Consider the following 14,342-nt stretch of genomic DNA (forward strand, 5'->3'; position numbering starts at 1 on the left):
CAAACAGAGGTAAAATATCCTTCCAGCAAAATACACATTTGCAAGTTAAGAAAACAAACAAGACTAGTCCGCCTTTCTAGCTAGTACTTACTATTTTGAACATGAGAGACTGTTTTAGAAAGATTGGAGAAAGATCTGGTTGCACGTCTAGCCCCTCTTAGCCCCAAGAGCGAACAAACAGCAGAAACAAAGACTTACAGAGCTTTGAAAGTATCTTGTCCCCCCATTGGTCCTCTGGTCAGGTGTCAGCCAGGTTCACTGAACTTCTTAACCCTTTACAGGTAAAAGAGACATTAACCCTTAACCATCTGTTCATGACAGTATCTTTTAAGAAAATCAAAATATACAAGTGAAAAGTCCCAGCAAAACAAATGATACCCATAACTCATCACCACAGATATCAGTAAGACATCAATTTCTTGACACTCAATTGCAGACACATAATTACATATATAAAGTTTACCTATACTACCTTGTAGAGTTGCTTTGCTGCCTAAATTATGTAGCATGAGTGGCCATGGCAAATTCTTAACATACACACATATCCTTCCTCTGAAAAACTGAACCCATGACAACTGAAGGTTAGGCATTTCCATGCACTGCTACTTCCTCCCACTCATTCAAGTCCTGTATTTATGAAGCTTTCAGGGCGGAGGGGGATAAAGGGTGTGTCAAATTATTTTAGAGAAACAAAGCTATATTGTAAAGAAAATTGGCATTCTGAGGGACAGCTGCTACATTTTTAATGTCCAAGAAGTTCACTTCATTGTCTAAAAACGTATCTGCAGCCAGACACGATAGACAGAAGGTCAGTTTCACATTCAGAGGTAACAGCATAAATTCCTTTCTAACCCTTTTATTTTACCTTGCTTTTTTTTAGGAATCTCTCTTACTTTGCTACACAAAGCAGCCCATCTGCTGTCATTTTGGACCTGTGGGAAGCCCGACATCAGCATGATGGTGACCTTGACTCTCTAGCCTGTGCCCTGGAAGAGATAGGACGGACACATTCCAAAGTCTCAAATATTACAGAAACTCAGATCGAGGAGACCGACTTCAGCTACAGCAGGCAAAATGGACTTTAGTCATCTCTTTTCCATTCAAGAACTGATGGCCAGCTTTGACTTTAACATTAACGAATTTCTACAAGCAGGGAAGAAATAAGGGTTTTATGCACATTGCATACAGGCAATCAGACCTTCATTTCTACCACCTGTTTTTTATTTGAAGGAGCAGAAGAAACCCCAAAGTAAATCACCACAGTAACAAGGAAAATGCAATCATCTCTGTGACTCCACAATCCTCCCAGAATTAAAACTCATGTGAGAGTAATGAAAATAGTCTACTTTTCTATGATTCCCAGGGGGTGAGAGGGTGGGGAAGCTGTAGATGATAACAGTAGATATTGTGACACTGTATTAAAGAAACAGTAATGCATCTCAGAGAAAAATAAAGAAGGCAGTGATGATGCTCTATGATCAAGAGGTTATTGAACATTTAGAGCTACTAGGCTCTCTGGGTTTCAAGATTTGACCACATGGCTTGATTCTCCATTGCCTTGCACTTTGTCAATTTACAATTAAAAAGGTACAAAATACTACCATGCTGATTTGGTAGCACTGTGCATTCACTTTATACTGGTGTAAGTGAACTCCAAATATTGCAGGGCTACAGAAAATCAGACCCAGGGTATTCAGCCATCCAGTGAATTGGAACCTATACTGTTTCATTTATATAGCCAATCCGCTTCAAAATTTGATCATGTAATTAACATACACATTTGCTGCAGAATTTTCCTGGCCCTTCTAATAGCAAAAAGTCTCCCAAACTCTTATGTGAAGTTGTTCCGTTTCATGCAGTAAAAAGCAGCATTTTTGTAACAACCAACTGCAGTACTGGGAATAGCCATATCTGTTTTAGCAAATTGGTACTTTTTTGCATTGCTCCTAATTTCAGGACTAAGCCTAAAAAGTCAAATCAAAGCAGTGTAACTTTGACCTGGTTTCAGGTGGAAATAATCAAAATTACAATGTTGGATTTATTGTTCCTGATTGATAGAAACCAAGCCAAAGGGCACACCCAGAAATTGGCCCACTTTCATCCTAAAGGTTTTGTGCTCTGTGGCAGAGTTTCACAATCTTAAAATCTGAGCTCAGCACTAAACCAGATGGAAGCATTGATGTTGACACCAACCACGAAACAGTTGAGATAGGCTTTCCACCATTCCCCCCCCCTGCCCCACACCCACCCAATACCTTTTAAAAGAAGCTACAATAAGTTTAAAAAAATGCTGTCTCATGTCTGGTGTTCTGCACCATATACTGTTTAGATCTTCTAATGGACTTCTGTCCATGAAATCTGTTTGCCATAATCGGCACTTGGGCTGATTTAAAACAGATCATCAGTACTGGTGGTGTGGGCACAAGTCTGTGTAGTTCAGGAGCATCTGTCATTGGAACCCATTTCAAGAAGATGCAAGAGAATTAAATATATATATTTTTAATTTTCTCTGGCAGATTTTACAAATAGGGTTGGGAGCAGCCTGACAAACCAAAAAGTAGTTTACAGAACATGCACCCTAATGATTATCTGAAGCTATTTCTTCAAATAAAGTTGCAGCTGTGGTTATACAATTAACAACCTCCTTCCAAGCAGTGATTTAGCAAGTAGCTGTTCATTTTCACTGATCTCCAGTATAAACCTTCCTTGCTTCACCTGCTCACCAGTCTAGAATAAATATTTAGACAATCCCACTGAGAAACATGGGCTTGGAATATTTCTTGCATTTCATTTCAAGCAACATATTGTGAGAGGTGGTTTTTTGTTGTTGTGGTTTTTGAAAAGTACCTTCCTTTTGGCAATGGGAAACAGTGATAGCTCTTAACCTTAATTTTGTTAATCTTAAATGTGCTTAACAGCCTATTCCTCAAAAAAGTAGCCAACCTATCACTGTTGTCATAGCACATGGCTCTCTTTCTCCTTTTGTCTAGTACAGAAGAGGAGGAACTGAAGTTACTAGACACACAATTCAAAAAGTCAGGGATAAAAAGTTCCGGCGATGACACCAAGAGAAAAGAATAGTAGTTAAAATGTGCTGCAGTTTTCTTGAAAACATACTGAAGTAGATTTCTCTCAGCTTCTACCCGTACACAAGTTTATTTTGGTAACTAATCTAAACTAATTTGAAAAAGCAAAGTGCTGGAAAAGTTATCAAACTAAAGATTCCTAAAGTCTCTCTCTATATATATACAGTAATGTATTTGTCATTCCAAATGTTCTGAATGTGTTTCCTTAGTGATTTCCAAATATGTCTGATACACACAAAGCATATACGGGGTTGAGGGAACTGCTCCAGGGAATCTGGAGTGTAAAGGTTTTCTCAGAAAAATGTGGTGTTTACTGTATAGAACTGTAGCTGTTTCTAAAAGAAATGCCACTCAGAGCACCTGAACCCTGCTTACTGATATTCATCATGTGGATAAGGTTACTGAATGCCCTGTGAAGTCTGTTTAGCAAAAGTTGGTCCCTTATTAGGAATCAAAGAACATGCACTGTTTGAGTTGTTCAAAAGCACTTCTGGAGAAGGTCTTCATACTAAAGGGAGCTGAGTTGTAAACCAAAATCTACAGACTGATCCAATGACCATTGAGGTCAAAGATTGTTTTACCACCATTGATTTCAGTGGGCTTTGGATTATGCACCTAAAGAGGACCAGCTCTGAAAGTTAGTTTCTTGCAATCTTTTAGATGCATGAAACTCAGACTTCAGGCTCTAGCCCGAGTTAAAAGACTCTCTTGTGTTGCTCAGTAGTGTTGTTTTTCTGTTGTTTCCTTTTGGTTTTGACCCTTTTTGCTCATTTTTGCCAAATTTCCTTGTTTGTCTTTGAGTCATTTCAATTAAGAATTCCAACCTTTTCTAAATGCATGGTGGTTCTGATGCCCTTGTAACATGCAAGCAAGCTGGAACTGGAAATGCCACAGAATGAGACCTTAATTAGAATAAAAAAGAGTTGACTGCTGATCTCAGTGTTGAGGTTAAAGTGGTAACCAGATTCCTGGCCAGCTTACCTCCAATGTGACCCTATCCAGCAGCATGTCAGAATCATAGCAGGATGATGAAATAAGATAACTCCTGCCCCCTTTCTCCATATACAAGCTCATCCACCCCACCCCAAAAGAACAATTTTTAATATTTGCAAAATATAGTTACTTATTTTTGTGCCCCTCTCCACTTCCTTCTTTTTGTCTATTACGAGGAATAGATACGCCATCACTGACAGTATTTTTCCTAATCACGCAAAAGCAGGAAGGTGCCGGAAATCTCAGCATTTCCAGACCAAAGAGTTTTAGAGAAGAGTCCCAGTAATCCTCTCATCTAGACTGAAATTTAAAACCATTTGATGTTTACCCAGTAATACTGGAACACAACCAAGAACAGCCCCAGAAAGTAGTCCAGACATGTCATCTCTGATGAGTTAGGCCAGGCTCCTACTTGGTTATTCTATCTCCCCTCCGTGTCCACACACTAAACCATTTCACACTTGAGTTTAGTGGTGCTTTAAACACAAGCTAGCTGGCCTAGCTAGGGGTATAGACTAGATCTTAGGTGCTGATTTTGCTTGGGCTAGTAACCCACTTTGCATTAAGGACTCAGGCTAACTTCCTAGAGTGCTGAGAGTCCTCCAGTGCCTTCCCACAATTCTATCACATGCCCAGGTTACACTAGTTATTCCACAATTCACTGCAGCACCAAGGGATGTGTCCCCAGGAGTCATAGCAAGAAGCACAGGTGTTTGCAGCAGCAGTGAGGGGACAGTAAATAGTGTTACTCTTGCAGCGTGCCTGCTTTTACCTGTACTAGGCTAAACCCAGTTGCTCATATATGTGTGCAGATCACCCCAGATAACCCTGCAGTGAAGACATACTTTCTGATAACACAAATGATCACAAAGAAAGAATCACAGTAAGGTAACATTACCAGATAGAGAGAGAGTTTTCTGAAGTAGGGGAGGATAATGGTGAATAATCAGACGAATATAAGCTCCCAGGGTGACACCGTGGCCAAGAGAGCAAATGAAATTCCCATTTATGTATCCAAGGATTACAAGAGGAGTAGAGAAGTTATTGCATCATTGCCAAATACAGAAGTAAACACTTTGGGATAGCGTGTCCAGTTCTGGTGCCCACAATTCAAGAAAGATGTTGATAGATTGTTGATGGCTCAGAGAAGAGCCATGAGAATGATTGAGGGATTAGAAAACATGTCTAATGGTGATAGACTCAAGGAGCTCAATCTACTTAATTTAATAAAGAGAATGTAATCAAGTTACCTCTTAACTATCTACATGTACCTACATGGGGAACAAATATTTAATAATGGGCTCTTCAGTCTGGCAGAGAGAGGTACAATGGCAGGAAGCTAAAGCTACACACATTCAGACTGGACATGAGGCATGGGTTTTTGTTTTTAAAAAATAAGTAATTAACCAGTGGAACAATATTTAAAATGAAGATTGGATTTTTCTGAAAGATCTGCTACAGGAATTATTTTGGGGAAGTTCAACAGTCTGAGTTATACAGGAGGTCAGATGAGATCACCACAATAATCCCTTCTGGCCTGGGAATCTATAAGCAAATACTTAACACTTTTCATGTTTAAAGTGCTTTACTGACATACGCCAGGGCCGTCCAGAGGATTCAGGGGGCCTGGGGCAAAGCAATTTCAGGAGCCCCTTCCATAAAAAAAAGTTGCAGTACTATAGAATACTATATTCTTGTAGGGGCCTGGGGCAAATTGCCCCCCACCCTGGGCAGCCCTGACATATGCTAATTTCCTCAAGTTTCCTCTCTTCTTGTATGTATTACGCCCATTTTAGAGACAGAGAAACTGAAGTTTAGGAGCAGATTTTTAAAATAATAAAGCTCAGCTCTCATTTGGATACAGAAATGAAGTACCCAGCAGCTCTCATTAACAGCATGTTTACTTACATAGCATAAATAATTAATGTTAGCCTCCTATTTTCTGTAGCATAAAATAGTTCTTGTCAGAGGTTTGTTTGTTTTTATGGAAAGACTATAGGACATAGTGAAGTACAGTATTCCTATAGAACCATCATCTATATAATACATATGCGAATACCAACTAAATAGCATGTGCTGATACCAATGGGAGTTTCCGGTGCTGAGCACTTTTTAAATTCTGGACACTTTATTTAGATGCCAAGATTGGTGCTAAGTCTTTTTGAAAATCTAGCCATTCATGACTTGCCCAAGGACACCAATCATATAAGTCAGTGTCTGAGCCAGGATTAGAACCCAAGAGTCCCAAATTCAGGCTTCTCTGAGAAGAATTAACTATGCAGAGCAAAAAATGGAGACATAATCCTGTATTACACTTTAAAGTTCTCTCTTGTGGGCTAGATTCTGATCTAGTGAAAAAGTCAAGTCTGATTTACACCACTTGAGTACAGTATCTGCCCTTATGCATTTTCCTCCCCCTAAACACTTTTTCCCAGCTCTTTCAGTACTGTGGCTCATTTAAGACTAATAGTTGTGCTTTTAAAATGATTTACAATTATGTGACCAAAATGGTTCACTTCACAGCTTCACCAGACTGCAGCATCATAAAGTTAATTTACAATTTTTACAACATTGCTTTTGCAGTCCTACTAGTTTACATTAAAATCCGTTAAGCCATAAGGAAAGAAAGGCGTCTAGATTTAAATGCAAACTTCATTTACTAGTGCAAGAAGTCCCATAAAACTTGGAGAGTACCGGTACCACACACCCACCCACACCCACACACTTTTTTTCTAAGGGATTAAAAGGAATTGACACAGTTTTCTTTAAAGGCATGGAACTATTTTTATCTCTGACAACAGCTGTTATCCTTCTATGTGGCCTGTAGAAGGTTTTCTTTCAGCAGATTCTGAGAGACGATAGTAAGCCTTGATCACTAAAGCCGAGGTCCCCTCTTAGGATAATAAAGCTTTTAATATGATGTATGAAGTCCCTTCCTTTCTTTTTCTCTTTGAAAGACAATGCCACAGGAAACATTTTTAAATACATAGTAATTGTTTAATTCCAAATAATGCTTTCCCACTACCAAAAGTATAGCCTCAATATAAAATGGAGTTGAAACATGGGGCAGGGGGAAGCTGTGAGCTTTTGCTGCCAATTTGACCATTTTCTTTTTGGTTTGTGCTCTCCATGCAGAAACAAAGGGCCATGTTATGGCGTGAATGGTAATTAGCTGAATATAAATGGGAAGTCATCTCAAAGTCCACAACCACCACGAAAGATCTGAACACGTCTTTATGTCACTAATTTGAATGGATTTCTTTTTATATACACAGGAATTTACTCCCTGCTTTTTGCACAGTAGTAGACCTAATCACATTATTCATTGACAATTTTCTCTCTTTTTTCCTGGTTTAGTATTTGCTGAAAAATTTTCCCCATGTAGCTTGTTCACTTGGCGTATTTGTGGTATGTAATTGGGCAGACTTGGTCATGTGACATAATTGCTCAGGGAGTGAGAACAACTTTTCATTATAGAGAAGTAGCAACTTGACAGAGCGCGCATACATTTTTGGATGGATATTCAGAGATCATGCTACAATGTGTGAAAATCTTTAGGAATTCCCCAACAAATACTGTAATCCTAACCCAATTGGTATATAACAACTCTAATACATGTAGTGGCAAACCAGACTCAGTCCTCCTATTGGCAGAACTATTCAGGAATTATTTTTTAATATACAATCCAGCTCTACTCTCACCTTATCCAAACTGATATGAACAGGAGTGACATCTGCTTTCCAACAAGAGGAAAAAAATGCTACTTTTAAGATTATGGCAAACTCTCCAAGAGTCCTTTGATATTATTAATCATAGCATAGCTGATGTTGTAGTCAAGAGCCACAATGGAAAGAAAAAAAAATGTGGTCTCCGTATTTACCGTTCTTTAAAATAAATTCTAGACATTTGACAGTATATTTTTTGTATTAGAGGTAAATACTACAGATTCTGATTGTGTTTCTTGTGTGTAGGGGGTTGGTAGGGTTGTATTGTACTTTTCAAGCTATTGCAGAAGCTGCTTTTAAATAAGCTGTTCAGTTGTATTGAATAGCTGGTTTGTGCTTTACAAGGGAGTCGATGGGAGCCAGGATCTGAGAGTTAGCAGCCTCCATGCCTTGCTGTCACAGGATAACTAGAGCTACTGTCACTTGTGAAAATTTAGCTAAGAGATAGATAGGGTGGGTTAGAAAACCACCCCCAAATTGTCATGTAGTGTACTGTAATCAAACAAGACTATACACTCACCTAGTGTAGAACTTGTGGTTTTGTTAGCTGCTACTTAGTTTCTGCCTTCTGGTGTGATGACCCTGATTTGGAATGTCATTTGCAGATACAGTAAGATGTCAACCCATGTTGCCTGGAGAGTGTGCGTGTGTGTATACATATCCCCCCACCTGATACCAAATGGAAATGTACAGCACAAACTGAAGTTTAGGGGGCTGTGCACTAAGGCTGGTGTTTGTTAGGTTTTTGATTTGAAGGGGGTTTGGATACAGATGCAAATAAATCTGCCCCAAAGATGAAAAAACCTATTCTAACAAATTCTCACCTTCACTGAAAACTGTTTGTTTTTTAAATTTTTTTCCTTATTTCCCCCCATTAAAGTTTGAAATTATTGCTGTACAGATGGTTTAAAAAATGACTATTTCTTCAAAAGACTTCACGAATGGTACACTGAACTTCCAAATTTTAATTTGTCTAAATTTCGCAATTTGAAAAAAAATCATCCAAGATTTATTCCCCCCCCCCCCTTCACCGCCTTCCTGGCACACACACACTTATCCCACTTTCAAAAAAAATCAAAACGAAAACAGGTGTTACTAAATCTTACAATGAAATTCTTTGATGCATCACTAACCCCAGTTCTTGTCTGGAAGATGAATTTAACTCTGTCTCAAATTACATGGATGCCACATTGGGGAGATGGCATGCTCCTAAAAGCTATTTTGGGATGGGGAAAGGCTGATCACATGGGATTTGTCACTTGGGAGACAGAGAAGGCAAAAAACTGCTGAGAGTTAAATTTATCTCAGTTTACATCTAAATACAGAAGTGTGAAATATACACATTTAATAAACATTACATCCCCAAAATTGGATATCACTCAGTCATATATGGACTTAAATCAGAAGTATTATGCAAAGTAGTGCAAGCTGAAAAGTTAGTGTTGGGAGGGATTTTTAAAAAATGTCCATGAAATCACCTCTCCCTTCTGTCCACTTGAATGAACAATGAAATTTTAATCAAAAAATTCCAAATCTTTGACCAGTCCTTTGGCTAATAAAAAAGGAGGTGGAGAGGGGAAAGAGGAATTTTATGAAAATGTAATTAAATATTTCCCCAAATTTTACTGAAGTTTTGATGAAGCTATCAAAATTCAAAAAATTTCAACTAGCCCTATTCTAAAGGTACTCCCCTCTTACTCCCTTCGTTTCTGCATTGAACAGGGTTTGCAAATTAGCGACTGGTTATGTCTCCTCCCTCTCTCTCTCTCTCCTCTCACCTTTTCAAGTGTGTTTGGTACTGAAAAAAGAACCCAAGTTTGAATGCTTTCTTTAATATGAAACTGAAGGAGTAAGGAAATGAGCCAGAAGATCCACAAAAACGCATGGCCTTGGCTTCATACCACACTTTCTGTGCCTTGTACTATCAATATAAATTCTGAATGTTGTACAGTCAATACTTGGGAAAGACTCCTTGGAAAAGGCTGCACTGGCTTCTTTTTTCAATCAGTGTACATAAATATAAATATATATATACATATATATATATATATTTGGTAATGCCAAACAGCTGTGTTATATTGTATTGAAAAAAACAAAATAATGGACAGTTTGGATGTTTTATGTAGAGTTTGCAAAAATTGTATGGCTATAGCCTTTTGAGATAAATGTACAGACCTAAATTACTGCATATCAGTTATTTATGAATAAAGAGTCTTTTATTGACATCTTAGATTACTTTACGAGTGGCACATTAATTTTGTGAGATAAGGAAAGATGTTCCGATATGAGAGCGCTAATGCTTTTGTGGTTTTACAGTGAGCGTCAGACAATCTGGTAGAGTTTAGACAGGATAATGGAGGACAGTGTGGGCTCTTCTTATGAAGAAGTCATTTTCCCCCTCATATACATGCTGTTTACATGACTGGAACTGAAGTTCACACAGCATAATAGTAAGTACATTGACACAATCCAAGAATATCATTCTACTTTTCATTACTGGATTCACTGTGGGCTTGATCCAAAGTCCACTTAAGTCATCAGACTTTCTGATGACTTAAAAGTAATTTGACTTTGTTCCTGTCTCAAAAGATCACAGTAAGTGGGTTCTGTCATAACATGAATGCATAACTGAAGACACTGTGTGATGAACTTGCTTGTATTATTTATATTCTCATTGCACCTACGAATCTTTGTCATGGACCAGGATCTGATTGCACTAGTCACAGACTAGGGCACCTTCATGCTAGGCACTGTACAAAACACCTGCACTGTTGTCGGTCTTACACTAGCTGGAATATGCAGTATCTGCCTGTGTGTATATTGAAGATTCCTTCTGGTGGTTCTCTACTTGCTCCTCTACTGCCTGAGCAGTTAGTGGTTGCACCTTAAATTCTGTACTGCTGGAGCCAAAGCAATGAATTCTTTCCCCTCTGCTGCACACACACACCTTTTCATTTATGAAATTGTCAGCAGTTGCCCATGCCATGAAATGGCCACCCATTACACAGATTAATATTCATAAAATTAAGTTATCATTTATCCCACTTCTGAGAACTGATAAATATCCTCTGAGCAAATAAGGTCCAGTCCTGTTTCCCTCAATTTTAATAGTCTCCTATTGTTTGTTTTCAAAGGCACAATACTGCTTCATGTCAGGGTGGCAGAATCTAGCCCATAATAAACCCATAGCAAACAGTAAACCCTTCCAACACACAACACCCCCTGGTAAGAAAGCCTTGGGTGACTGTGATACACATTGTAGTACCATTATAGAAACAGCTCTTTCTATTACACACTAAATCTGTATCATTATGATAAGCAAACTTCTTCTTCCCACAAATTCCCATCATATTTCTCCTGGCTGTTAGTGTCCTAACAGCACGGATACATTTGTGCATGGCAATGCTAACTCACTGCTGTGCCTGCTGCAAGATTTGATAAGATTTTTATTGGCACAACGAGCTATACAAGCATAAACAAAGTGTAAAAAGGGACAAATCCCTCCAGTTATCAGTCAGAGATAGGTAAAACCAGGAGAGGGCTACACAGTGTTTGAACCCCTGGGTCAATTTGCCAGTGCTGTAAAATACTGATTTGGAGACTGGCTGCCACACAGTGCAATGAAACTTCTTTCCTTTCTCTCAGAGTCAGGTACAGTTTTGTGTGTCTGCTTTGTGATGGAAAGTCTTTTATCATGCCTGATAGTTAAGGAAATCTCACCCTTTTCCTCTTACTTGAGACATTGAGTAGAAAGTGAAGTACTGTTTCGTTGTTGCTGACGTCCATATCTTTAATACAGAACCAGTGCTGCATCCCACCAGACCATTACTATCCTGTGACCCGCACCATAGAGCAGCAGCTGTGTTTATCAGTAAGTTAATAATAATAGAACCAAGCTTTTCTCCAGGACTATTGTACCAAAGGATCGCCAATGTTTTCATTAACATGTAAAATTAAATGTCATTCATTTAATAGATGAGCACAGCAAATTTATGAATAGCTGGATGCAGCAATGCTTAAGTAAGCGATTATAAAATGCATCATTAATGCATACTTACCAGAGGATGCTAGGACAAGCTGTTATAAATCAAGACATTCTTCAAATATTTTATTACATGCATTTAAGTTATCAACCATGCTATCATATGCCATATAATATAATGGCCACACTTTTTATAATAAATGGGGCCATCATCGTAAATGCCTTTGATATTCATTGTAGTATTAATCATGATTAATTATGTTTATATGGAGGTAATGTCTAATATTGTAAGAAGTCCATTGTATTGTGGTTTAATGAACAGCCACTTAGAAATTATACTGCAAGTGGAGGTGGCTGTCAGGTTATTCCTCAATAGAACGATGGACTCTGCTGAACAAAGAACTGGGGTGGCAGTCTCATTATTTACAGGCCACATCCCTTCCGTGCGTGCACACAGCTCATTAGCCCATATTTAATCCACCAGAGCCAGATATTCAAAAGAACTCCCATTCAAGTACCGACATACATGGCCAGATTTTCAAGAGAACCAGGGAGCCCTCACTGTGCTTCAGGAGATCCCGCCCCCTACACTCTGCGAGATGAGCACTTTTTAGAGGATGGCTTCCAATGCCTATCATGGCATAGGCGAAAAATTTCCACTACTTAGCCACTTTAATTAGCCCTGATACTTCAGTATATTAACACTCAAGAGGTCAATATCCGAGCTGCACAGTGCAACAGCAGACAGATGAGTCAAACAACGGAGCAAAAGTCGTAGTAATTTCTTATTAACATTTTCATAAAATAGCTGTTAAAAAAGACTCAAGCTAGTTACCATCCTAATACTAACTGGGAGGGGTTTAAATGGAGGCAGCAGGTTTAGGTAGGTGTTACATCTCAAAGGGAATAGAAGAATGAGGTACTCTAACTAGAAGCAGAAAGAGGATTGGGGGATTCTCCTTGAAAACCAGGTGGGGGACCATATCCGTGTTGCAGTGTGAGACCAGAGTTAGTGGAACTTGAGTGTAGAGTCTCATGCCCAGCATCTGCTAACTCATTCGTGACACCAGGTTAGGAATTCTTACAGCTTGGGTCCCAACCTAGAGCTTCACCTATCTACACTGCAATACTAAGGCCTGCGTCCAACTGCCCATATCATAGACTTTCTAGTGCCCTTCCAAAATGTGGCCACTCTACCCTTATTTTCATGCTGCAGTGTGGGAAATCTTGACTATCCAGCAGACAAAGAAAATTGGGATTATGGGATCCTTTTGGCCAACTCCCAGATTTGGAGTCCAGTGGGGCTGCTTCTATACTACAAACCAATAGGGCTTGAACCCCTCTGCCCCTTCAGGGTCCTGGGGTACTGGGTCTGAGCCCTGGGTTAGCATAATTTCTGTTTATTGGGGGTAGGGGAGATTGGTTTAGGCCCAAGTTTGAACCATGGGCTTACATTGCTAAGTAGACATACCCAGCTGTTATATAACTGTTTTTATCTATAGATCTCAAAAGGTCACTATCAGTATCCCGCCCTTGACAGATAGAGAAACTGAGGCACAGAGAAGCAACTTGTCCCAGGTCACTCGGCAGGCCAACAGCAGAGCCAGAAATTGAACCTAGTTCTCCTGAGCCTCAAAGAGTGGTGGCAGAATACAGAGAGTTATTTTGTGTTAGTAAAATTAACTTGCCTTTTTACACTTGTCTTATAAAATCATTGTAATAAGAGATGGCTCCTTTCTTCTGATCGTAATTCAATGCCCTTTCTGGGATAAATTAACCTGCTTTTCTTTCCCTCATAAAGTCTGACTGTTTGGGAACCAGATCATCAATCACAGTGTTAAAAATATATATATCTAGTTCACCTCCTATTTTCCCTTTTAGTATTACCCATGCAATAGATTACAGTATATTAAAGGTGCCATATAAACAAAAATTATTAAAAACTTTTACCCAGCATTTCTCACAGTAAAACTTTAGGGTTATCACACCCAATTCCAAACAGATTCTTTCTTCAATGACCAAAGTTTAATAATGCTAAGGGCTGTGGGGCAAGTGGATAAGTATGACATTGGTCAGCAAGTTTAATGTAACCAACGGGTCCTAGTGCAACAGTATTTTCTCCTGGTATTTCTAACCCAACCAGATGCAGTGGAATCTTGGGGAGAAAAAAATATCACCTAAAATCCCAGCCCCAATTTGTGCGACTTACAATGTGCCAATTCTGTCACTCTTGAGGTGTTTGGCCAAATCCAAGTCCAGACCTTTAGAGGTTCACATCTCATCCATGTACATGTATTAATATTTGAAGGAGGTGACATAATGGCATGCTATGCCATTTATCTCTGCAGTTCATTGACCACTGAAACATTTACAAGCAGTGTGAAACTTTTATCCCCATCTGTATCCCAAAGGAGAAATCTACTATACACCTGTAGACTTAAGGTTCAGAGCAGTGTTGGCCTGCAACTTGTCATCATTTACATTAGTGTGAAGTGAGTTTAAAACAATACCATTGAAAGGCAGCCTGGTTTAGTGGATAGGATAACAGACTGGGAC

At 39.0% G+C, this 14,342-nt stretch overlaps 1 protein-coding gene across 6 annotated transcripts in view; it reads left to right on the plus strand.

Annotated features, from left to right (window-relative positions):
* Positions 1-4,736, plus strand: part of UNC5D (unc-5 netrin receptor D) — a 313,599-nt gene extending 308,863 nt beyond the window's left edge. For all 6 annotated transcript variants that reach the window (XM_050939898.1, XM_050939899.1, XM_050939903.1 and 3 more), the window contains one exon: positions 881-4,736. In XM_050939898.1, the coding sequence (XP_050795855.1) occupies positions 881-1,085 (205 nt within the window). In that variant the 3' untranslated portion in view covers positions 1,086-4,736. The remainder of the gene's footprint in view (positions 1-880) is intronic.
* Positions 4,737-14,342: the final 9,606 nt, after the last annotated feature.

Source organism: Gopherus flavomarginatus, chromosome 2 (assembly GCF_025201925.1).
Source record: "Gopherus flavomarginatus isolate rGopFla2 chromosome 2, rGopFla2.mat.asm, whole genome shotgun sequence".
Lineage (NCBI taxonomy): Eukaryota > Metazoa > Chordata > Testudines > Testudinidae > Gopherus > Gopherus flavomarginatus.